The following is a 25,787-nucleotide window of genomic DNA, read 5'->3' as shown; positions in this document are numbered from 1 at the left end:
CAAATACAAAAGTTATTCACAGTTCTCAATACCTTACGGCCATAATTCCGAGTATCATAGCCAAAGTAATGACTTTCTTTGGACACTTTCGTCGCGGTCTCCTTCCCCTTGGGCAAGGTCGCAGCGTACTAGTAATCCAAGGCCAAGGCAAAACCACATACTTTCTAACTGAAGGGTTCCAAATTATTGTGCGGCCACGGGGGTACCAAGAAGGGCACGTAAGCCCATTACAAGTTCCGACCATTCGCGCAGGAACTCCGAATTTCCCAACTAGTGGAACATTAAGCCCACTGCAAGTGCACTGAAATGCAGGTTTTGGGTTAGGGTTAGGGTTAGGGTTAGGATTATCCCCATAATACAACGAGTAGAAGTTATTGCCCTGGTTTATGAGAAGGAGCTGATCAAAACCATCGTTTTGGGTTTTGTGGTTGGATGGGATCAGTGATGAGCGGCTGAGATGGATGGCAATGAAGGCAGAGCTTTTGATCAGAGAGCACCATGATTTGCAGACCCTGCAGCATTTGATTAAACATTTTAAGGGCAACCTCAGGAAGATTTCGAATAAGATCTCTACAGGAAAGTAGTTGTTGTAGTAGTACTCGACTGACGTTGCTTTTTTCCTTCGGTTTCCCAAGTCCCCATATTTCTTTTCCATCTTACAATTATTGGGTGGTTTGTGAGTTTTTCTGGAATCCATGTTTCCGATACGCTTCCAAAATATGGCAGCGCCGAAACTGCTCTGGTGATTGTGGTGAATGAGAGAGAAACATGGCAATATATAGGTACGTAATTAAGGCAACGCCCAAGGATATTGTTCATGAAAATGACATATGGAAGCCAAGGCCCAAAAAGCTCCCAAATTACATCCTTATGTCCTTGATTTGAGAAAATCATCTATCAGGCAGTTTGATCGCATCAAAGGATTGAGTTACTCATAGAATCGATCAAAACTCAACCGCCACACTGGAATCATCCTCACTTTCTGTATCACTCTCATCACGTGACAACTCACAAGTAATTACCTTATCCTTTGTTAATATGAGAGAGAGACCGACCCCCCCCCCCTCCCCCCCTTCTCTCCTTGTCCTCCTTTTTTACATGCAAATATTTTCTCCATTATGCTCTAGACATCAAAATGCTAACCGAAGCAAACATGAAGAGAATTGTCCAAGTACTTGAGGTTCGAAAATGACCCGTGATTTTGAAAACAGTTTTGTCCAGAAAACATAATGTACTTTGGATTGGGCGCTCATCGAGTAAGATTCAGCTCTCTACAAACGCAAAAGATTTATTGACGGGATGCAAAAGTCATCAACTGCTTGAATATCTTTAGCTTTATTGGTCTTCAAAATCACCACTGCTATGGTTCGTCTTTCTATGTCAGCAGGCTGATCGAAAGCCACTTTTGGAAGGATAGAGTCTGTAATCAGGAAGACCATCAGAACTAATACTTTTTCAGAAGCCCTCGCCCAAAGAGTAAGCCTCATCCTCAGATGGGGTTAGCCGAACAGAATTGTTCACACATCTCAAGAAATTATAGCCATTGGTTCGACAACCGTAGCCGAAGGATGGGTTTTTGCTGGCCCGTTAGCAGGGAAAAGGATCCGGCGAAGGATGGGTTTTTGCTGGCCCGTTAGTAGGGAAAATGATCATCGTCGGATTCTTTTCCTAGGAATCCTAGAAATTCTGTGATCGTGATCGTTCATTATACATTATGTGATCAGAAATCATTTCAAAATTTAAATTTTAAAATTAAATATAAATAGTATCTAACGAAAACTGATCGCACGATATATGATAAACAATCACGATCACGGAATTCCTAGGAAAAGTATCTGGCAAGAATCCTTTTCCCGTTAGTAGCAAGGCATGTAAGCCCATTACAAGTTCCAACCATAGGCAAACTTACGATGCCCAAAATTGGAGTAATGCTATTCGTTTTTATACCACATTTCTATATCACCTTAGGTAGCATCTAATGTAGACAACCATATCATTTGAAAAATTTGCAAAACCCAAGGAAAGGAATAAGAAAGGCTCCTTGTATACCACAATCATCATTTAATTAATTAGTTTTTCTTAATTATTAGTTTATTAAATAATAAACTAAATTTAAAAATCTAATTAATTCAAATAATATGGCTGTCCTGTCCACATCACACCTAAGGTGGTATGAAAATATGGTATAAAAACATGATATGAATAGTATTACTCTCCAAAATTGGTGGTTTCGTAATCCTGGTTTACCCAACTGAAGGGTTAGGGTTAGGGTCATCCCCATATTACAACGTGTAAAACTAACGTCGCTGCTCTAGTATCAATAAGGAGCTGATCAAAACCATCGTTTTGGTTTTCTGCGGCTGGATTGGATTAATGATGTGCGGCTGAGATGTATCCGAATGAAGGCAGAGCTTTTGATCAGAGAGCACTGTGACTTGCACACCAAGCAGCATTTGAGCAAAGATTTTTTTTTTTTTTTTTTTTTGGGGTGTGTGGGGTGGGGGGGGGGGGGGGGGGGACCAGGATTTCCCATCAGATTTCTTCAGGAAAGTTCCTGTATATATCCTGTATGGTTATTTCAAATACATTGTATAAGGTTTCAAAGTAATATGAGGTCAAGTGCACCACCAAATACATGGGATTATGGCAATGGAATCATAGGCTTGGTTGGCATTCACTTTGCTTTTCATTTTTTCATTGTTGCAAGCATGCTAATTTTGGCCCCAAATGCATGAGCTGCCAGGTTTCAGTACCCCCACCACATGCTTTTTACGTTCTTTTCCTGCTTCCTAGGCTTTGTACATCACATGTGGATGCATTTTTGTGACACACTTTGGGCAAGACAAACTAAATTAATGCTGGGGTTTACATCTTCCACAACACAACTATCCGGATTACAAGCAAGAAGGGGAAAAAATAAATAAAAAGATGGGAGAATTGTTAATGTCATAAGCAGGATTAGCAAAAGACTATGGTACTCCCATAAAAAAATGGGAAATAGGCGTCGCACGGAGTTGCGTCGGCTGTAGATATAGACTAGGCTAAGGGACGGACTTCATCTCTTCTATTCTCGTCACTTACACCTTACACTTCCCCATATTCTCTACCGCTCTCATCACGTCACAAGCATCGTTACCAAAAGACTGTAATACTCAGAGAATTGATCCAAACTTAGCTATCACGGGATTATTCCCACTCTCTACCTCTCTCATCACGTGATGAGTTACCTTAGAATTTGTTGATGAGAGAGAGAGAGAGAGAGTCATCCTGTTTCGTATAAGTTTTTTCTCCACAGAACTCGGATCGAAACCCAATTAAGAGTTATACATGAACACTGAAGCATTCAAGCATTACAGAACAAGGACATGAGAGTTATCTAGTTGCTTCAGGTTTGAAAGGACCCGTGATTTTTGGAAAAGTTTTGTCCAGAAAAGACAGCCAGTAAAGCCCTACCATCATTCGGTGGTGAAAAACGAAAATAATTGAGATGTGCCCCCACATTGTTAATCTGCTCACCTTTACTCCAAAGTCAGAAATTTCCTTGACTTCCAGCTTCTTCGCCACAGTGAATATCCACCGATTAAAACAGTAAAAGTATACAATTCTAAGAGAAATGTGCAGATTGCAGAAGCAAATATTTCTGAAGTCTAAAAGTTCCCAATAATCTACAGAAATAGCAGCTTCAGTAAAATACTTACATCTGATTCAAAAACTGTGCAGTTGGGTTAGCATGTGAACAAGTTCATCGCTTGAGGGCCTCTCTGCTGGCAAATCTGATAGGCATACAACGGCGATTCGCACTGCCATCAACATCTCATCTTCTTCCACTTCTTCACCTATTATACTCTTATCTAATGCTTCCCGTGCCTCGCCTGCTTGCTGCAAGTGCCGCAGCCACCGCCCTAAACTTCCGCCACGAGCTGCTTCCCCAAAGAAGGGATCGGTTGGGTCTTTTCTGGTTAATAAAACGCCCAATATCATCCCAAAGCTGAAAATATCGCTCTTATCCGTGTACCTGTCGAAATTGAATATGTTGCCTTTAGTAAAAGAGCAATCTGTTTTCAACAAGAGCATAGAAATGATCTCATGTTTTAATTGTTCTTTCCATTCACCTATCAATAGCTAAAGTTTTGTTTCTACGCAGAATTTCTGTTTTCGATTAGCCTACAACGCTAGTAAGTTACTAACAAAACTGCTACTAATGAACCCCATTGCACAAAATCTAAGGCAAACATCAATAAACAAAGTAACAAACAATCTTCTGAAGTTCTACAAGGCCTTGAATCTGAACTAACAAGCATTTCACTGTAAAACATCAATAAACCATCAAGAGGTAATTTTCTGCTACGTCAAAAGACAGATGATCTGAATCCCAAGTCATTGAGTAGAAGAGTATTGGGCGGGAGCATTGCATAAAAAAGAGGGAGTGGGATTGCAATCCAATTCACAACCCACCCACCCCCCGGCGGTATTGGTGGCAAGGCCTGAGTAACCATGGCCTTGTGCAGGAGAACAAGCCATTTAAAAGAGAGCACCTAAATGTCTAACATTAATCAAGAGGAACCAAACCTATGCCAATCCTGCCCTTAATCTAAAAACACTTAGGCATGTGGAATACCGAACTATTGATAAGTATTCTGAAAGCAAGGAAATTAATGAGGGCTATACAAAAATATCAACAACAAAAAACAACAATAGTTTCCTCAGATAATCAATACAGCTTTCTCAGTAGAACTGCATAGTTATTGTGTAAAAGGAAACATTACGAATTTCGGATATTACCAAAGTTTGGTATGTATACCTGCCATTCTGGAAACACTCTGGAGCGCTGTATTCAGATGTTGCTACATCCAAATAAGGCGCAAGCTTCGCCAACCCATAATCTCCCAACCTCGGCTCAAACTCCGAATCCAACATAACATTTGTTGGCTTCAAATTGTAGTGCATAATCTGAGGAACATACGAATGCAGATACTGAAGTCCCTTAATCACCCCGACTGCAATCCGAAGCCGAACTTCCCAACTGAGCTGCAACTCGGTTTCTCTAAGTCTGTTCATAGCATCCTCCAAGCTCCCATTCGGTACAAAATCATAAACCAAAGAGAACCTATCGTGTTCGCGAACATAAGCCCGCAGGCTCATCAAATGCCTGTGTCTTAGGCCAGCAAGCACTTCAAGCTCCTGCTGTATCCGCCGCTTCGCCGCCTTGCTCTGAGCCTCCGGCGAGCCACACTCCGAAAAGGGTCCGAGCTGCTTGACTGCAATAATCAGCCCATTGTCCAAAACAGTCCTGCAGTACTTCCCAATGGGGCTAGAACCCAGCAACTGGTTTTCGCTAGCCAGTGCTAATTGGAGCGTTTTGGGGTCGATCTTCGGGGAGAAAATGACGGGGCCTTTGAGAATTGGTGTTCTGCTGATGTAGCGGACAAAGCACCGGACTAAGAGTGCAGTGAGGATGGCACAAATTAGTCCGGTCAGGACTCCCAACACAATGCTCAGAACAATTCTTTGGTGCTCGTTCTTCGAGTGGGGATGCTTCACCGGCGACGGAGGCTCGATTTCTTGGGACTTGCACAGCCCCTTGCCGGCAGCACAAAACCAATACCAAAAGGAGAAGCCTTGGGATTGGACTGTTCATTACTGAGGTACTTCTTCTTCTATCCATTCCAGTAGAAATTAAAAATAAAATAAAAAATCACATAAAATCCCAGAAAAATTCAACGGAATCCCAAGAGCTTAAAACCTATAAAACCCAGACGCAAATTACCAAAACCAACATCAAAGCTGCAATCTTTCTTCAGAATCCGACCAAAAATACTCAGAGCAGCAGCTGCTATGGCCTCAAAAGCTCAAATTTTGTTCTGTTTTTCTGAGGGCTTCAGCCACTGTGCAGCTTGGAGGCGCAGAAAATGCAACGCCGCCCAGAAACGCTCGGAGCTCCGCGGAAAGTGAGAAGAAACCCCATGAGAGAGAGAGCTCCAACAGGCATGAAGAGAGAGAGCATATCAGATAAAAGTCGAATTTTTTTACGGGAAAATCTTCAGAGAAAGGACGCAACGAATCATTTCGTCACCAAGTCGCGTCTTTTTTTTCTCTTCAAATCAAACCCCTCTTTGTTTTTGCACTCTTTAAACCCACTACTGAGTTAAAATGCTTGCCAAAAATGGCGAACCAAACAAAAAGCAACTTCCAAAACTTGCCGGTTTCTCACAGAAAGCGAGTCCCTTTCTCTTCACAAACTACCCAAGTGCACAAAAATCCCTCTCTCTCTCTCTCTCTCTCTCTCAAACTCTGTATTTCTCTCTCTCTCTGGGTTTGGGAAGGAGAGAGACACTTTCTGTGACTGTTTGCTTCTTTTTTCTTTCTCTCTCATGCGGATGCGGAGGACAAAACTGGGCTTCCCGCCTTTGAGAGGCTCTACTAACCCCCGTACGCGGTGGGGTCCACCCCGCCACGTTGGCACTTGTTGCTATCACGAGGGGCCGAAAGCGAAACATCGAACTGTGTGAGACGAGGCCTAGCAAACGCCAAACGCATCTCCGCCGTTGGTTGGTGACGGAGGAGATTCTGGCCGTCTATAAAGAACCAACAGCGGGTATTTATTCCTATTATAAATGGATGGGGGATTGTGGAGAATGATAATGCTAGAGCGGGTTCATAATCTTCGTGACGTCTCAATATTATATTCGTATTTGTATTCCACACAGTTTTCAGTAGTTTTAGCTGTTTTATTGAATAATCAAACATAATTAACTCGGTAAAATTAAATAACAATGTGTGAGAGATAAAAAAATATGTGTTTGTTATTCCTCCTAACAAAATGATATATAAGGACCTCTTTTCGCATAGTATTCTCATACATACATTATAATTTCCTTGAATTCGATTTCATATAAATTATTTTCGATATCTCGTCTTTATAAGAAATACTTGACGAAAAAGCTAAAAAAAAAAAGTGTGTCTCGAGTATATCATGTGTTGTCTTTGTTTTACTTCCGATATCTCGTCTCATAGAAATCTTTTTCAGGGATTACAGATTAACGAATTGTGATTAGTAAAGTGATTATCTTTTTTTGCTTTTAGGGTTTGTTATTGAATCAATAATTTAATTAATAATTTGTGTGGGGGATGAAGGGAATAATCTTTGTTTCATGGTTGGCTCGGTTTTCGCTTTCCAGTACAGTTGTGTCTATAAAACCATGATATGGTGTGTCTGGGGACGCGCGAAAGAGCAACACGCGTGCACGTGTGGGCCTCTGCCTTTTCAGGCCCAACATGAGCATCAACCACCATGGGCTTTTCCACACCCAATTTCATAAATAGATATACTCGGATAATTATGGAAAATTTATTTATTTAATTAATCATGTTTTGGTTCATAAATCAACGAAGTATTACTCATGGCAGTTGAGTTAGCACCATCAAGGCGTCAATCACTGGATGTAAAATATTAACTAGGCCAGCCAGTCCATAGGACTTTCATAATATAGAGAATCTAAATGCTTGATGTTTCGTGTTGATAATATAATGTTAATGTGTCGATTTCTTTTCAAGTGCATTGCATCATTAGTACGGAACGCAGAGTTGTGGTGTTGTACTCAATACAATGAAAGTTTCTATCAATGATCAAGCCACCATGGGCTCATGTGAATTGTAATTTTAAGTGGAATCGAACTCTGTTTATGTAGTTGAGCTCAATCTTTTGTGAGAGTGTCTAACTATTGTGTTCGATTCATAGAAAAACATCTCAAATAGAAAATAAAAAATAAAAAAAATACAAATTAACCAATTATAAAATAGAAAAAAATGGATCTCATAGTTAATTACATTGAACTCATCGCTATAAAACTTGCACCATCATAACAATAGTATTATTATTATTATTATTAAAAATCAAATTAACAAATGCCACACACATGAATCATCATGGGATGACTCAATAGTTGGGAATGAATTTCAAGGTCATATTTCATACGGTATGTTCTGTGTTTGATTCTTTGCGTGAATCATACGATGGTGGACAAGGACGTTGAAATACCTCTATGAGTCTTGTTGATCATAAAAAAATGAACTGTCGTGACAAAACCACTAACTGATTCCTTTAAAAATAAAAAAATAAAAAGAATAACTCCACACACATGCCTTTCAAGTACCAATAATGTTGAAAAAATTAGGCAACAGAGTCAGGAATCAGTATCCTTAAATTCAAACTCTAGGTATGGTACGTTATGGGGTTGGCTTACTTGCTACATTTGACTGACTCTCTGATAAGCAAACTCCAAGAGCCAGCGCAACATCATCACCCGTCACCTTCACAAAATGTCAGTGCCACTCCAACTACACCTTTGACATTTCATTTCGCTAACTTTGTTTTTTCACTCTCACATGGATCAAATTTCGTCATTCCAAATCTGTATAATTCATGCCTTGTCTCTTTTGAAAGAATATACGAAATGTACTGGTCCGACCAATGAAACGAATGGTACAAATTTTATGCAAGTTTCGGTTACACTTGGTGCAAAGTTCTTATCACGTTGTCCAAATTAACTAGTTTAACCCGTATCTGCTATTTATAATCAACTCTTTAAGACAATTGAAACACGAATAAGAAGGAATATAGCATTGACCTTTCTATTGCGGTTTCGGAAACCCTAAACCTGGAATAACATAATAAGGTCGAAATTTTGAGCTTCTTAGAGTTACAGCCACCAAAAGCTTCCACTACAAGAAATCATGTACAAATACACAATGGCCTACACTAAATCCTCACAACATCTTCACCCCGAAAGGAAGCGGAAAACTGAATGAACAAAAGAGAACACATTACAGAGCCCATTGGCTGAAAGCCACCGCATGCTTTCGGCTAAGACCACCGGAGCCATTACAACCCTGGCCGACATTGTTCAAATGCACCCCCATCGGTAGCAACCACCCTATTATTGTGCCAATTGAAGGAATTGTCGCTTCCACCATCTAATATAGCACGACCTTTTTGCTAATATATAGGATTTAACTGCTTACAATACCGCGCGTCAGACCTGTACCCGTCCCCTCCCTTGCCTCTCTCCTTGGGTTAAAATTAAAGTAATTTGTGTTTCTTTCTCTCTTTTAATTTTTTTTGTTTTTTTTTTATAACTTTGGACTGCAAACAGAACTTCCTTGTAAATTATATAAAACTACCTTAATTATAGATTAAATTATAATATCATACTTCATGTTTTATACATGTCAATGTTATATCTTTACTTATAAATTCATTGCAATATCATACATCTATTAATTTTTTATCAATTTAACTGTTAAATAATGACATGACAGAAGCGAGACCTACTCTTTGGCAACTGGAATAAAAAATTAATTAATTAATTAAAAAAATTATTTAACAATCGACAATAATTATTGAAAAAAAACTATTCCTCCCTTATGCTACCGCGAGAAATTTTTAATTATGACGGAAACATAAGTAGTATACCACATATTTTAATAAAAATATTGTAAAATTTTATTTTTTAAGTTATTAATTTTTTTAGCACACATAATAATAATAATATGTGGTGTGTCGTCTGCTCTGCTGTACCGGTGACACTGAAAAATTTCTGCGCCGCCGCCAAACAATCTCAACAGGCTCCTCTCTCTTCGCTGCAACCCAAACGCCACCTGGCACTCCCCAATCGACACCGTCTCCTTCGGCCTCATCCCCTCCGACCCCCTTCTTCCAGCGTAATTACGACTCCTGCCACTTGAGCTCGACCTCCGGCTCCGGTCACGGCGGCATCAGCCTCTCCAACGCAGTGCACTCGGAGGTCGCGCCTTGCTTGCCTCTGCCATCGCTGCCCGTGTTCTGCGGCGCATCTGATCATCTCCGGCTGTTCGACAAGCCGAGTCGGAATAGTGCGTGCTGAACTGCCCTGGGCACGGTTGCGAGTAGGATTGCTGATCTGCTTCAAGAAAACGGTACGCAATTTCATTTTCATGTTTAAATTTGAAATTTGATTGTTAGAGGGCGCGATGTTGCATTTGAATTGGAATTTGACGTATTTGATTGCTGTGCTACTATATTAGAATTGTGAATTTTCCCCTTTTTTTTTGTGGTGGAGTAGGTTTTGTTTGTTTAAATTTAAGTAATTGGAAGAAAAATGTAAGAAGGGGATGAAGTGGGGGGTTTGGTCGGAGGGGTTGAAGCCGAAAGAGATGGTATCGATTAGGAAGTACGAGGTGGTGTTTCGGTTGGCAGCGAAGAGAGAGGAGCCTGCTGAGATGTATCAGTTCATCGGTGGCTTTTGGGTATCAGTTCATCGGTGGGTTGGGCAGCGGAGAGAGTTGGGTGTGTTTAAGGAGGACTAGGAAGAAGGGGAACGGAGGAGGGAGTGTGAGGTGAGGATGAAGGGCGATGAATAGGACCAGCGTTCGGGGAGGGAGGAGGGAAACGTGAATATTATTTTTTTTATTTGTATCCATTGAACTGAATTTGGTTTTTTTGTTAGTTTTCTTCCCTTTCCTTATTTAAAGACAAGGCTTCTGCTATAATCGAAATGTCGGACTGGGACGATGTTTTTCTTGCGCCTGCTGGTGTCCCTGGTAAGCCGTGCATCTAGGACTCGAAAAACTTGTCATATTTTCCATTTGTAATTACTTCAAGAGATGGCCAACTGATTTTCAAGTTCTTTATTTGCAGCTCGTGCTGGTGGCCGATTTCGACCCAAAGCAAAGCCACGGCCTAGCAGGGTAGCATCTACAGCAGCCGCCCCTGCTCTTCCGATTGTCATAACAGAAATACCTGTAACATTATCTACCACTGTCTCAGATAGTGTCCCATCTGTTGATGTTGGAGACAGTAAACTAACAGATCAAGTTGGGAGCATAGAGCCATCAGAAAACAATGAGATTCCATTGTCTGATGACAAGAAGGACATCGGACGTTGCAAATCAACTGCAGATGTTGCAGGTTCTGATGGAAAGGCATTGGGGGAGGTAAGAGTATTTATCTATTTCCTGGTTTCATTGTTTTTCATTTCTTGTTGATAAGTTAATAAGTTATGATGTTTTCCAGAATGCAGACATATTCTCCGGATTGGAATGTCTTGATGATTCTATCAGTCAAACAACAAGGGGTACAGGTGACTTTTGCAAAATGCAAAATTTTTCTAAACAGTTGAAAATTGCATTAGTACTGTCTGTTGACTGCGGTAAGCACTTGTTCTTTCAGCAGAGATTGCTGTCAATAAGTCTGGTGATAAGGCTGATACGGGTACCAAACCAGGTGGCAAGTTCTTCCCTTCATCTTCTGTTAATCATGATTTAGAAATGGCAATTTTCTCAATAGTAAAACTTTGATGATACCACACATTGTTCTGCCAAGTCCTCATCATTTGTGGTGTGTGATGTTGCAGAAGCTGAAACTTGTTCTGATTATTGTACAACCCAAGATCCAATGTCCTGCAGAGAAGTTTCCGTTTCTAACAAAGAGGGTGAAATGCAGTTAGAATCTGAGGTAAAGACCTGTACTATCACAGAAAATTGATTCTTGTTGAGTTATTGATTTTGATTAATTGGGCAGTATAGTGTCAGGTAGATGGGGCTTTCTCTGACTGTGAAGTTCTAGATGTTGGGTCTGACTGTCGCCATTTCATCCGGTTTGTGCACAATCACTTGAATTTTGTATTTTGCTACCGTATTATATGTTGGGTATTCAATTGAATCTGGATTGATGTAGAACGACATGCTGGCAAACATCAACCCAAGCTCAAAGTGAAAAAAGGAAAGGAGAATATGCACATCCCTTGCTCTGAAGTTGAGCCTAACATGGGTTCACAAGCTGCACATTTGGTACATTTTGAAACTGGTGACATGAATGAGAGCTCGCTTCCTGCCTTCCCTACTAGACATGTTATTGATCACGCGTCTCCAAGGCTTGATGATTCTAGCAGCCTGAATCCAACGTCTGATTGCCAAGTGAATACAGAAAACCTGGCTGAAACTAACCACTCGGATGGTGCCATTTTGGGGGATGCTGTGCATTCAGAAGATGTTGGTGGAACAACTGAAAAAGTGGTAAAATTTTTTAACTATAATATTTGTCCATGCATTTCGTATGGGACTGGATATAAAGATTAATTGTGTTAAGATACCTGCTTCTCTTTGTTTTCTGGATTGGGCAGGGTCGTAAGAGTAGAAATAGAAACACTTCTACTACATCAGATCTTCCTCAGAAGCGCAAATCTTCTGCAACTGAGAAGGCTGAAGGTGAGACATCATCCAGGCAGCTGAGGAAGCGGGTACCTCATAAACAAGTTGATGAGCTGGCAGATGAGGCCAGTGATGACAGTTTCACTGCTGAACCTTCTAGTGATTCTAAGATCAACGAAGATGAGGATAATATTGATGAATATAGGGAGCATAAGACATCGCAGAGGAAAAGAGCCCCCAAAAAGTCCAAGAAACCTGTATCTGAAAAAGAACCAGTTCGAAAGCATAAGAAGACCAAGGAAGCATCTGATCAGTCAACCAAAGACGCTCCCAAAAAGTTCTCCCATTCAACTCGTAGAAACAGAAGACAAGGTAAATGAATATCTGGATATCTAAGATTGTGTGACACAAAATTTGGATGTCTCTATCATCATTTTAATTTCCTTACCTTTTGTAGTGGACAAGTCTTTGCTTGAAATCCCAGAGGAGGAATTTGACCCCTGTAAATTCTCTCTCAAGGATCTCATTCGTCTAGCAGAGCATAAGGAGCTGTTAAAGGTATCATCTAGTTTTCGTGGTCAAATTTTCACATGACGAAGTATTATATGGTTTCACTTCCAACATTAACATTGGCTTCTTTGTTTGTTCCTATGGGCAGATTAAGGAGGCAAGAAAATTGACAACTCGACAGCCCAATGAAAGGTACTGGAATTCTTATACAGAAGCCATAAGTGCCAATATCTTTATGTTGATCATACTTGTTTAAGTTATGTAATTTCAAATTCAATATCATGACGTTCCTGGAGATCTTGATGATGGTTGATTTGAATTTCTTATCTTTATACACAAAGTAGTGCAAGTTTTATGACAAGATCTTTATGTTGATCACATTTGATGCACTCTTAAAATCTACAGTATTTTGTGTGACGAGCTCTAAACACTTGATGTCATTTGTCCATAGATGGTGTTAAGTGAATAGGATGAGGTAGTTGAAAGATGTTTCATTTGTCTCTTGTATAAAATGGCCATCCAAGATGTACTGTTTGAAAGTATAAATTTATTAATATGATGGAATAGAATGATTGTGAATTGGGCCTTCTGATTGAGTATGCTTTCACCAGTTGTTAACTTTATTTGGGCCCACTTGAGGCTAGAACAATGTGTCATGGCAGATTTCTTGAATATAATTATGTTTTCTTTCTAGGACAGGAGGGTGGGAGCCTGGTAAGCATAGGGCAATTTTTAGTGTGAAAAATATTTGATGATACGTACAACTTTGACTTTGAGTAAAACCTGTTATTTGTGAAGAACTGTTGCCATTGTTGTTGTGGCTTATATTTTAGATCACACACGCACACACAGAGACAGACACACACATGCACACACACACACACACGACACAAAGGTTGACATGCTTGATTCTGAATAGAGTATCGTTTGTATGATTGTTGGAGTCATATGTAGTCCATTAATCCACATTTCTTAGTATTCTTTCCTTGCAGTACGAACAGTGATTCTCACAAGGAAGGTTCTCACAATGAAGAGGAGTTCTATCCTTCAGAACATGGCACTGATGAAAACCAAGCCACTTATCATGTTAATTCCTCTCTCCTCAATTATCAAACTTACATGGACAAAGCACCCACTGCAAGATGGTCTAAGCAGGACACAGAACTGTTCTATGAGGTAATGTACCTATAAATTCACTACATTTAACTGGTTATCAATCACAAGTAACTTTGACATACCATATAATTATTAATGGAAAAATCTCATATCTGTCTCATTTTGTGGATTGGTCAATCAGTTTAGAACTGGGATTATAGGTTAGTGGTATCCGTGGACTTAGAAGTTAGATGATTAGGTCAATTCATGATCTCCTTGGTCAAATTATGGACATCATGGGAATTCAAAGAGAGTAGTCATAATGGAACCAACACATGGAATCAATCTGTAGATCTCTGCCAATAATTTTTAACTACCCTAGGATGTGCTCTTGTTTGGAAATGTTTTCTTTGCTTCCAAATTTTTCTTAAAACTAGATTTCATGCCTGATTAAGCTAATTGTATAATAGGTCAAACTAAATCTTCCCTTCACATGTGATTTAGGCTATTCAGCAGTGTGGATCAGATTTTACTATGATTCAAGAACTTTATTTTCCTAGTCGAACGCGTCATCAAGTCAAGCTAAAATTCAAGAAGGAAGAGCGTCAACATCCATTACGCATCTCAGAAGCCGTACTAAGTCGCTTGACTCATTCCACAGGTCAGTCCTTAATTTTTCTTTTTTTATATATATTTACTCTTTTAATCTCTCCCTTTCTAGGGTGGTGGGGTGGAATTAAGAACCATACCCAAGATCGTCTTTTGCCTACCTGTACATATGAAATTCTCTCTATTCATTATTTTGTTGAGTCGTATATGAATGGAGATTGGAGTCTATGTGATGAAGGATGCAGGAAAATTGTATATACAGTGGTACAATAAAGTAATTTTCTCATGCAGATCATTCCCAATTTACTTCATATATTGAGAAGCTGCAACAAGCTGCTCGGGCAAACAAGGAATCTAATGCAGATGAGTCAGTTAACATGACAGGCAAGGAGGAAGGACTAAGAGAGCAGACTCGGGATACTGATGTATGCATTTCCTGTCTTTTCTTTGTTTCTCTTCTGCTGAGATGCTAATGTTAGTGTTTGTCTGTATTTATATTTATTTAGACCTTCATGAAGAAGGCTATTCATATCTACAGACAAATCGTTTCCTGAAATTGTATTTCTCCAGTGGTAGGTAGTATGTCAATTGGAAGAATTTGCATATGGGAATTGCCGATGATTTAGGATTTATTCATGAAATAAAGGATCTAGATGAAATTTCAAATTGACTGATCTTCGATTACGCAACTTTATTAATTTATGCCCTTTAATCTGTTCATAGAACCAACCTGTTGGATGTGTTTACATGGCTCTCTTGCCCTTCGACCTCCTCTGTGAAAGGATCATGTATTTGCAATCTTCTTTTAGATTTTTAACTGATGATTGGTGCAGCTTGTGGTCTATTATAAATAACTTATAATCATTCATGTTTTTCCATCTCTTTCTATTATTTGCCTTCCTTTTCCTTTCTTTTCTTTTCCTTCCTATAAAAAGTAATCTGCTTCTTATTGCTTGCAGGAGGGAATGGAGAAACCCAAGTCGGAAGAAGTTCAAGATCAGGAAGCTGATGTTGCTGAAGTTCAAGATCAAGAAGCTGTTGCTGCTGAAGTGAGCAATCCCTTGAAGTCCGATGAAATTGATGATGATGATTTTACATGGTCCGACTGACAAGTGAGGAGTTTTACTTTTCTCTCCCTTATATTTTCTCTAGCCATTGATGAGTGACTTTCAACGAGAAGATATTGTCCTAACAAAATTTAAGGATATTCAGTACTTGTTATTGAGAGTGTGGACTATGGAGCGTGTGGAGATAAAAACGAATACATTATATCGAGGAGCCAACATAGTTGCAGCTCAAGTTCAACTGGCAAGAATGGGATATCAGATACCTGAGCTCCCCAAAATCTGGGGCACAAAAATAGTGTTGCAACCATTTTTGTATGTAAGTTTGTAACATTGGTTTTGGTATTTAAATATTGATTGCTCTCGTATCTAATTTTCGTTCTCCTAAAGATTTTTGTGAACAAGTATTGTAATTAGGCCTGTTAACAGTGTAATGAATGTTTATGCTTAGAACCATCTGCACAAACTCATGCCCAAACCCACAAGAATACTACATTTTACTGTGTGCGCCAATTAGTATGTTACTTCATCCGTTAAATGATAACCTGACAAACGTGGGTCTCGTTGTTAAGAGATGGCTGGTGCCAGCACTGTTTGACATTACCAAAGGTCACAAAATAGCTGTTTATTTGTCCAAGTGTTCATGAGGTACGTGTTTATTTTCGTCGCATGATAATATTGTGTATAATTTCTCTCTCTTAGAAGCATTTGTTGGTTTACAAAGATAAACCATTAGAGCATGAATTGTAAAGAAACCAGACCATGTCTTTTAAAATAAGTGGTGAATTGTACTGATGGTTAGAATCTTACTTTTCAATCCACTAAATCTCGGGTTCATACTCTTCACCTCTCCTTAGTGTAATTTAAAATAAAAATGTCGGTATTTTAAATAAATAAAAATTTGACACTTTCTATAACCTAAGAAGCAAATTACTCCTAGTAGTTACTTGTATGCAATCAAAAGACAACCTTGACGTCTACGTATTTATTGAAATTCACATAAAATCCAAACCATATTATTATGCCAATTATAGCATGACCTTTTTGCTAATATTTAGGATTTAACTGCTTACATAAGCACATCAATTGGCACAATACCGCGTCAGACCTGCACCCGTCCCCTCCCTCTCCTCTCTCCTTGGGCGAACAGTGTCGCACCTCTCCTCGTCGGCCGGCCTTCAAAGGGCAGGTCACCGGCCACCCAGTTGAGCAGATCGAAATCGGGAAGTCTCACAGCATCGCTGGTTTCGAGCCCTTTTTCGGCTACTTTTCGACGACGACCCTAGGTATAAAAGTTCTTGTGTTTGCTGTGGAATTTCTACTCCATGTGGTTTTATTCGTCGAGGCCGAAATTTTGAATACTGCTCTGTTTGGTTGCTCGGAAAGTAGAGGAAAATTTGAACTCATCGCTATAAAACTTGCACCAACATAACAATGGTGGTAGTAGTAGCAGCAGCAGTAGCAGTAGTAGTATTATTAATATTAAAAATCAAATTAACAAATGCCACACACATGAATCGTCATGAGGTGACCCAGTAGTTGGGAACGAATTTCAAGACGAATTTCAAGTTCCTATTCTATACGGTATGTTCTGGGTTTGATTCTTGGTGCTTGTGAATCATACGATCTTGGTGCTTGTGAATCATACGTCTTACTGATCCTAGAAGAGTGGACTGTCGTGATGAAACCATCAGTTGATCCCCTTAAAAATAAAAAGAATAATTCCACACACATGCCTTTCAAGTAGCAATAATGTTGAAAAAATATAGTGGATTCGACTAAACATAACATATATGGTTTACTTTGACTTGGAGGGAGACTCACTCTTGGTAAGTTGGTATGGGACGTTATGGGTTTGGCCTACTTGCTACATTTGACTGACTCTGATAAGCCAACTCCAACAGCTAGCGTAACATCATCACCCTTCACCTTCACAAAATGTCAGTGCCGCTCCAACCACATTTGACATTTCATTTCACTTTGTTTTTTCACTCTCACATGGATCAAATTTCTTCATTCCAAATCTGTATAATTCATTTGCCTCGTCTCTTTTGAAAGAATATGCGAAATGTATGGGTCCGACCAATGACACGAGTGATACAGCTTTTATGCAAGTTTCGGTTTCACTTGGTGCAAAGTTATGATCACATTGTCCAAATTAACTAGCTTAACTCGTACCTGCTATTTATAATCAACTCTTTAACACAATTGAAAGACGAATAAGAAGGAATATAGGATCAACCATTTCTATTGCGGCTTCAGAAACCCTAAACCTAGAATAACATAATAGGGTCGAAATTTTGAGCTTCTTAGAGTTACAGCCACCAAAAGCTTCCACTACAAGAAATCATGTACAAATACACAATGGCCTACCCTAAATCCTCACAACAGCTTCACCCCGAAAGGAAGCAGAAAACTGAATGAACAAAAGAGAACACATTACAGAGCCCCTTGGCTGAAAGCTACCGCATGCTTTCGGCCATTACAACCCTGGCAGACATTGTTCAACAATGCACCCCCATCGGTAGGCACCACCCTACCACTCTCAAAACCCACAAAACACTTCCTGATATTTCATTCAGAGGATAACAAACTCTCAAATTTACGGACTATATTACACAAATGTGAAACCTTTGTCTCTTTGGATAAACATCATCCAGCACCTATGAAGTTGCACTCGGATAGTTTAGTTTGGTTGCTAATATGAGGGTTTCATCCATTGGAGTCCGATAACATAGCAAGGACCTCGCTATCATCAAAGTTTGACTCCACTGCCAGTTCAAGGGGGGTTTTCCCTTCCCCATTTAATGCTCGTGGATCAGCTCCCCTGCAGATGCAATAGAACCCCCTTCAGTAGCGAATCATAAAAACACAGGCGGAAACACAGCCTTGTGAAAGAAGCTGACAGCTAGATAGTTCAATATGGATGCACAGATTAGGAAAATGTAATGCATGGGTTTTAAAAAACTGCAGATCCAACTATGAGATATTCACCTTGTAAGAAGCAATTTTGCGAATGTGTTTTTGCCTCTCAGAATACAACGGTCGAGTGGTGTGTGACCTCTTGAATCAATCACATTTATATTCACTCCATACTGTAAGAGGAGTTCAAGCATGCCAATGTCTGCAGTTTCACAAGCAAGGTGGAGAAGAGTGCACCCATCTAGATCCTCAACTTGCTGGCCTTCACTTGTACCACTCAAGTTTGAAGAGCTATGTGACGACTTGTCTAATGAATCCCCAGCTAAGCAGCTCGAGCCTTGGTCATGGCTAGTCTGCTCATGCATCAGCATTACTTTGGCAAGGGTTAATGAAGAGTTACATGATGCTTGCTCATACACCGCATTCAAATCTGGTTCAGAATTAACAATGTGACGATATACAGCTTTTTTGTCATTAGCACGAACACCCTCCCAAATCTGTTGTGCTACCAAATGAGTATATTGTGCATCTTTTGGTTTCCGGACAAAAAGCTTTTCTGCATACTGTGATTAACAAAAGAATACACATTAACGTCCACATTTCTGAAGCAGTCTAGATTTTCCGCTAGTAGCAGGTAGTAAGGAGATCAGTTCGTTATATACTAGGAGATCTTCAAGAATGGTCATGTATCATAAGTTGACAATTGGTAGTCCCCAAATCATTAGTCTTGTAAAAACTAAGATGAACTCAAGCAAGGTTCATCCATGTCATACAGGAACAATACTGTTATGCCGTTATACACTATGTACAGTCGTTATTGCAAGACCATAAGACATGATCACTAAAAGCAGTAAAAGAGAGGACGACAAGTATTCCAACAAGCCGATAAAGGTTCACAGTCTCAAACTACAGTCTAAACAAAATTGTTTTTTTGTCTTTAGTATTAGAAAATATGTGTTCTTTAGATTGGGCTGATGTTCTAAAACTATTGCTTCCTTATCAACTTCGAATTTAATACTACAATCTTATAAATGTTCGATAGCAAAACAAGTTAAGTTGGTCGGTTAATTCAATAAGAAATAGGCCTTAGCGCTCGATTTCGTTGGTACCATCCAACTGAATCCAATTCAATTGTTTACTTTTTCAATTTCAGTGAAATGAAAAATTCAACCAAAACCTATTTTCAAAACAGCAAGTTTCGTTGGTACCATCCAACTGAATCCAATTCAATTGTTTACTTTTTCAATTTCAGTGAAATGAAAAATTCAACCAAAACCTATTTTCAAAACAGCAAGTGTAAGAATAAAAAATTTGATAATTCGAATGTAAATATTGAAATGCTTTCTAGTCATCCAACTAGTAACTGTGAGGTATGAAAAGGCATACCTTTGCATGAATGAATTTCTCCTTTACTGGTATAGAATCACTCTGACTGGGTTTGCTGATAAAAACTAGCTGTTTTTTATCGGACTTGTATGACCTTCACCAGAAGAATACAATTGAAATATCGCAACAGTCCAGTAGAGAAGAAATATATACAATACTCGAAAGAGTTGTGACAGAGAATCCCCTACCCTGTGGATATCAGATCAACCTGAAAGGCAGTTCTTGATTGCAAAAGTTCCTCCCAGACAGAGTTGGAAAAGGCATTACCCAAAGACTGAAACAAATTTATAACGGAAGGCTCCCACACTTTAACATCCAGTGTAAGAGACCTTACCTGCAATAAAAGACACCGAGAAGAAAAGTTGCAGAAATTCAGTAACTGGTACAGACACTAAATTTTTTATAGGATCAGTACATATAAACAAAAAGAACTATTACGAAAATGTTACTGTCAATATACAAATATACAATCCAAAACAAAATTTGGTAATTTCCTGCATATTTACTACTTTACCAAGTTATCATTTGTATAATCCTTAATTCTTCTGTAACCGCACTCACAATTCATTGTAAAGAAAAATAAAACCTTGGAAAAAGATTTAACATACCATTGGCCAGTTTACACATTCCACGTTAATGAAAATCTCAAAACTTCATTATTGCTATTATTGAAAAGTAAACCACATTACTATTAGGCAATTAGGAATCATATGAGTAAGGTTCTTTAGACTCCTACTTGATAAATACTTGAAATTGTCTGCAGAAAAGTAGAGCAAGCAAGAACATGAAAAATATAATAGTTATTTGATGGGCGTTACACAACACTTGTTCAGAGAGTGCATGACTTGCAGATGTATAATGTGAAAAGGCTAAGTACGAAAAATATTGTGATTAACCTTTGAGATATGTACACCAAGATTACGATGAACACCGGAGCACTCAATACAAACGAGAACACCAAGATTTAATGATGCCCAATCTGGCTCTGGGGCACCACAATCAGCACACTTATCATTCCCACATACTCGTCGTAGCATGTCAATTGTCTTTTCGGTTTTTAAAGATGATCTTTGATGTTGTGAGCTTCTCAATGGGCGCTCAGAATTTGCAGAAGTAAGGCTCCTCTCGGACACAAGTTCTTCAACTCCAGTGTGATCAAAATCAGAACTCTCAAATGAACTACTCTCACTGGCAGAATGACGATGGCTTCCCATGGGACTAGCAGGCAGAAACTGAAATACAATTGGACCAAACTCATCAATGAGACTACGAAAATCAATGGCCACATAATCATGTAAAACTTTCAAAACACAATTACCCTCTCAGGAGCTTGAGAGCTAAGTAATGAAGCAATAACCCCTGTTATCTTTTCAATCCAATCCATTTGATCAAGTGCACTCTCTGCCTGCACTGACAAGCATAAATCAATATCATTGCAGGAACTACTAGATAAAAATAACTATAAAAAACTCGCCAAACTGGCAGGTTCAAAAACAATATAAATACATAGCAAGCCTAAGCTCACAAGGACCAGCTACGCTGAATCGAACCTGCAAAGTATAGTTCTTTGTCGGTGAAATGATTCTGAAACAAAACCTCAGATCTGACTGGTCAGCATCAACTTTGATAGTTGATGTAAGCAGATTCACTGTGTGATGAGCAACAGATTTCTCATCATGCACTCCACCATGATAATGAGAAGAAAGCCACCGACTCAGCAGTCCAGAACCAAGCTCAGAACTATTCCTTTGACCAGAAAGTTGACTACCGGATCCCTAAAAGTTATAGACAAACAAAATAACAAAACGTGATATTAATATAAAAAAAAAACACAGGACAAACTTCAAGCATTCTGCATCCTAACTTCTTGTAAAAATTACTTACAGATGGTTTGCTGCATTGTTTCCGATAGTAATAGAGCATTCCTCGGCTATCAAGAACAAAAAACCTTCTTTTCCAGTCACCTCTTAAGTTAGAGGAACGTTTTGAGAGGTAACCTTGCCTAATGGTTTGAACCTGATTATTGCTTACTGTTAAATTTTGTCTATAGTATTATATGTAGTGATGAAATAAAAACAACTGCAACATCAAAATGCATAAAGAAGTTGAACATAGGTCACGTTAATAAATTAAAGGCAATAATATGAAACTTCATCAAACCTTTCCCTTTGCAGCAGACTGCATAACAGCATCTATCATTTTATGCGAACTTCTACCAATGGCTTGTATCCCGTCCCCATTGGGAGATCCATTAGAACCATTAGAAGACCACCTACTCTCTCGATCAACCTGTCGTTTGTAATCTTGCATCCTTTCATGAAGAGCAGCCTGTTCATAATTGGATCTTTCTCTTGATTGTTGAGCATATGTCAAGACCTAGGAAATAATAAGAGGTCCAATTTAAAATGATTCTTATTACAAACATACGAAAAAAGTTCAGAACAAACCTGATTAATATATGGCTCCATTTGATGCAACAACTCGTAACCCTACAAATGGCAACAGTTTAAGGTCAGCATGGTAGTGATAAAGCAAGTGAAACGTAGAGAAAACCTGACTTTCAGTCTACCTGTTTGAAGTAACGAAGATGTGCATCCATTGTTCCACTGACCGCTTCCAGAAATTGAAACCTCTTTTTCGCTTCAACATTAGAAAGAGCAGTCACCTGCGAATAGAAAGGTCCAAATCACAAATCCAAGGTCTCAATGGCATGAACTCATTGATTTCTGGAAGAATGGGACAAGAAAGTTACCAGACTAAAACGAGCTTGCTCAAATGTAGTCCTTGCATTATGAAGCTCCTGCAATATCTCTTAAGTCGTATTAGAATGTAAGAATGGATAGTTTCCAATAATATAGACAAGAACACAGGTCTATAAAATAAAATAAAAAAGAGAAATTAGCACCACAAATTACCTCCTCAAGAAGGGTAACCACGTCACTCTTTGTGCCTTTTCTCAGTGAGAGAAATTTCTCACGAGCCTGCAAATAGTATTAAAGTATCAAACCAAGTGTCCAATACCAAAACAAAAATCAAATTGTTACATTAACCTCAATATAGCTGGAAGATGTATTAAATTAATTAAGAATATGAAGCACACCTGGTCATAAACAAGGCTAGCCTTGTCAAAATGTTTCCGCGCTTCCTGCACAAGGACAATACTCAATATTGAAAAAACTAAGAGATAAACTCAAATGGTCTAACCCACAATTCTTTCACCATACCTTGACCTCATGCAAATCAATATTCACAAACTGTAACAGTCTGTCATTTAGCATATGCTCAACCTGTACGGAGAAGAGAAAAACAGGTTATACAAGATAACATCTTCACCTTATCCATGATAAAGAATAAACTATTCATCCAACGGGCAGAAAAACACAGAGAGCTTGGAAATGAAGAGCATGGAATGCATTTGATATATGTAAGGACTATAGAAGCTAATCCCCCTAAAGCTTGTAGTGACTGCATAAGCCGCAATGTATAACGGTTAGCCATGACATGTACAAAGTTGAGTTCCTTTATCTCAAGTAAAACTACTTTCCAAAGCAAAAATTGAAAGATGGAAATAATATCAAGCTTCAAAAAGGAATTCATCGCAAGCCAAAATTAAGAACAAACCATTTTAAGTTTCAACTAATATCTGTTTCTCAAATAGTATATTGAAATGATATTCCATGAACTACAGGCAAAATTATTTTGATTGCAAGATCATAGTGAAGCCAATTAGCTTGCAGCAATAGATTTGACATGTTAATTATAAATAAAACAAAGTTATTACCTGGGATCGAAGAACTTCCTTGTACGTCCCAATTTCTCTCAATGCGATAGTAAATTTAGTCATAACAGGACCTAGTGAAGAAGAAAGGAGTTCAATTATTGATATTTTAATCATCAATGTTTGATTTGGTACTCTTTATGCTGATAATTTGGCATACCTCCAAAAGCCACACTGATTGGATCATTATGCCCCCCGCCAAAAGTTTCTAAGGCGCTAGCAAAAGCAATGTCCCCATCATATGCTTCCCCAAGCCCTTCACTGCCAGCAAAAAGAAAAAGAAAAGGCCTTTAAGCAATTCCCTGACAAACTCAACATTCAAGTCTAGTGAGGGTTAATTTCATTCAGAAAAAAGGATGACAAAGGAAGATCCAGAACCACTTGATCACATGTTATATTAGTATCAAAGTTTGGATGCTCTCCATATTTGAGAGCTATTAAAAGTGCAAAAGCATAAGATACTGGGTGGTCAAGTTTTTGGGGTGCTAAATTTGCATTTGACATCATCAGAAATGTAATTGAATACACAACAATTGACGAACTCAAAAGTTCTGCCCCGAGTTTTTTGTAGATGAAATAATATAAAAACGCATCAAAAGATTAGGCATACGTGTATTTTCGGCATCCTTTGTAAAACCTCAAACTTCTCTCCCTCAAAGTTTCCGCATTTTCCTCCATGGATAGTATCTGCACCAACAAAAGTTTCATCAATTACTACATACCCCATCCAAGCTTATGACTAGTAATCATGTCACAACACAGACACAAGTACGAATAGCATCAGCAATATCTGTTAGCAAAAGTTCACTGCTCATGTATAATGGGTATAACCAGAATGCAATGACAGGAAGGGTGATGTAGGCCATCGCATGCATCACAGAGTAAATATGATTAAAAGGGGGAGGGCGGAGCCGTTTAATATAGGCTGCAATTGATGATTTCAGAGCTTGAGTAATCTAAAGCCAAGCAGGGCATAAGCAGATTTAACAAGTCGGGGTTATATAACACCATATCCAATCCTATCGAAACATACATCTTTCCAAAGGTTGATATATTCGGCCCTCTGTCTAGAATACAAGTGCTAAATCACCTTCTGTTTTTCAATGGGATCCGAAATCATTGAAAGTTTAACAGACATACAATACTATGGAAACAGAAATGCAAGCAATTAGCAATCGGAAGATAATTAATCTATCCATAACAAAGTTCGGACCGTCTTACAACTCGGAAACAACAGTAGCAAACTATAAATTCTTCAACTTTAACTTCCACAACTCCCATCAATTCATTCCAAATTACACAATTCAGCAATTTAAGGGATGCGGCATATGATGATTGTAACCAATGCAACTAAATCTATCACATGTACAACTATTAGCAGCACATGCTCCATTTCTCTGCTCAGAAATCACAAACGAGATTCAAAATGCGAACTTTCGTTTCTCTCCCGGATTTCTCAGCAACCAAACATGGCATTGGAAGAAAGAACAAAAACCATGCAACCAAACAACCCAGAAGAGAGAGAGAGAGAGAGAGAGAGAGAGAACCTGCTTGCGGAACATAGGAGAGTCATCGAGCTTAGTGAAATGCATTTTTGAGAGCTTTGATTTCTCTTCCGACAAAAATATCAATCAGTAGAGCAACTCATGCGATTCTCCATCTTCTCCGCCGAGTCCAAGCACTCAATCTCGGTCACCAAGATCTTTGCACATTTTAGATTCAGTCCAATCAAACCCCACAATTTAGGAAAACCCCAAGTCCAAATCAATCTATATCTCTCAAATCACCTCCAGCTTGCATGAATTTCACTCCCACCTCAGAGCTACAGAGCACCCACCAAACCAAAAACCCTTTTTTATTTTACCCTTTTCACTATTTTAAATGTTCAGCTTCAAAACCCTAGAAGAAGCAGCAGTACGGCCCACCCCAAAAGAAGAGAGAGAAGGAACCCTAAGAAGAAAGAAAGAGGCCAGAAGACATTTGACACGAAAGTTTGAGTCTTTGTTAAGCTTAAGCCGCATATAGATACACCTATAATTACATAAGATCGGAGCCTTGGGAATTGAGAGCGACTGTTTGTGTGTGTGTGTGTGTGTTCGATCCGGTTGCGATTAGGCCATTTTTCAATTAACCTGAAAACGTCGCCAGAGACAGTGCGACAGACACCTGACAATACTTGGGTACTTCTCTCCCTACTCTCTACTCTCTCTCTCTCTCTTCCCTCTTTTGCTAATTGC

The 25,787-nt window shown here is 39.0% G+C and overlaps 3 protein-coding genes and 1 long non-coding RNA gene across 6 annotated transcripts; 1 reads left to right on the top strand and 3 right to left on the bottom strand.

The window, feature by feature from the left end:
- Nucleotides 1–3,482: 3,482 nt before the first annotated feature.
- On the bottom strand, nucleotides 3,483–6,395 carry LOC103950409 (inactive leucine-rich repeat receptor-like protein kinase CORYNE). The gene is given in 3 exon segments (XM_009361610.3): nucleotides 3,483–4,015; nucleotides 4,802–5,568; nucleotides 5,570–6,395. Coding segments are annotated over 3 exon segments (1,173 nt in total). The 5' UTR covers nucleotides 5,666–6,395; the 3' UTR covers nucleotides 3,483–3,705.
- Nucleotides 6,396–11,390: 4,995 nt separating this feature from the next.
- LOC103950407 (transcription factor TFIIIB component B''-like) lies at nucleotides 11,391–15,920 on the top strand. 3 transcript variants are annotated; one of them, XM_048574731.1, is made up of 11 exons: nucleotides 11,391–11,491; nucleotides 11,563–11,633; nucleotides 11,714–12,051; nucleotides 12,159–12,558; nucleotides 12,644–12,744; nucleotides 12,845–12,888; nucleotides 13,689–13,872; nucleotides 14,296–14,452; nucleotides 14,692–14,825; nucleotides 15,360–15,512; nucleotides 15,613–15,920. In XM_048574731.1, exons 2-10 carry the CDS (start codon nucleotides 11,603–11,605, stop codon nucleotides 15,507–15,509), a joined length of 1,539 nt encoding a protein of 512 aa, XP_048430688.1. In that variant the 5' UTR covers nucleotides 11,391–11,491; nucleotides 11,563–11,602; the 3' UTR covers nucleotides 15,510–15,512; nucleotides 15,613–15,920. The 3 variants fall into 3 exon arrangements, with proteins under 3 accessions (XP_048430688.1, XP_048430687.1, XP_048430689.1); XM_048574730.1 differs by having other exon boundaries at nucleotides 15,360–15,920; XM_048574732.1 differs by having other exon boundaries at nucleotides 11,414–11,491; nucleotides 11,558–11,633; nucleotides 15,360–15,920.
- Nucleotides 15,921–18,143: 2,223 nt separating this feature from the next.
- On the bottom strand, nucleotides 18,144–25,787 carry LOC103950406 (ADP-ribosylation factor GTPase-activating protein AGD3). The gene is made up of 19 exons (XM_009361608.3): nucleotides 25,098–25,787; nucleotides 24,161–24,237; nucleotides 23,711–23,811; nucleotides 23,554–23,624; nucleotides 22,997–23,059; nucleotides 22,873–22,917; nucleotides 22,688–22,753; nucleotides 22,525–22,572; nucleotides 22,342–22,437; nucleotides 22,220–22,261; nucleotides 21,933–22,148; nucleotides 21,657–21,788; nucleotides 21,323–21,547; nucleotides 21,091–21,177; nucleotides 20,669–21,004; nucleotides 19,961–20,106; nucleotides 19,773–19,866; nucleotides 18,459–18,949; nucleotides 18,144–18,291 (listed from the first exon to the last, which is right to left on the bottom strand). Exons 1-19 carry the CDS (start codon nucleotides 25,140–25,142, stop codon nucleotides 18,177–18,179), a joined length of 2,496 nt encoding a protein of 831 aa, XP_009359883.2. The 5' UTR covers nucleotides 25,143–25,787; the 3' UTR covers nucleotides 18,144–18,176.
- LOC125472830 lies at nucleotides 19,424–19,762 on the bottom strand. The gene is made up of 2 exons (XR_007254740.1): nucleotides 19,663–19,762; nucleotides 19,424–19,563 (listed from the first exon to the last, which is right to left on the bottom strand). It is a non-coding gene; the product is annotated as an uncharacterized LOC125472830 (long non-coding RNA).

This window comes from the organism of the source record quoted next, unplaced genomic scaffold, assembly GCF_019419815.1.
Source record: "Pyrus x bretschneideri cultivar Hongxiangsu unplaced genomic scaffold, Pyrus_bretschneideri_v1 Contig74, whole genome shotgun sequence".
In the NCBI taxonomy this organism is placed as follows: domain Eukaryota; kingdom Viridiplantae; phylum Streptophyta; class Magnoliopsida; order Rosales; family Rosaceae; genus Pyrus; species Pyrus x bretschneideri.
Note: the sequence above shows the minus strand (reverse complement) of the source record. Positions and strands in the feature narration are given on the sequence as shown.

Excerpts from the sequence above, each read along its gene's own strand:
- LOC103950407 (XM_048574731.1), top strand. The coding sequence starts at position 11,603 with ATGTTGGGTCTGACTGTCGCCATTTCATCCG. Across the intron at positions 12,889-13,688 it reads ACTCGACAGCCCAATGAAAG|TACGAACAGTGATTCTCACA; the intron begins GTACTGGAATTC and ends CTTTCCTTGCAG. Across the intron at positions 13,873-14,295 it reads ACACAGAACTGTTCTATGAG|GCTATTCAGCAGTGTGGATC; the intron begins GTAATGTACCTA and ends CATGTGATTTAG.
- LOC103950406 (XM_009361608.3), bottom strand. The coding sequence starts at position 25,142 with ATGCATTTCACTAAGCTCGATGACTCTCCTATGTTCCGCAAGCAG. Across the intron at positions 23,625-23,710 it reads AATCAGTGTGGCTTTTGGAG|GTCCTGTTATGACTAAATTT; the intron begins GTATGCCAAATT and ends CTTCTTCACTAG. Across the intron at positions 22,149-22,219 it reads TGGAGCCATATATTAATCAG|GTCTTGACATATGCTCAACA; the intron begins GTTTGTTCTGAA and ends ATTATTTCCTAG.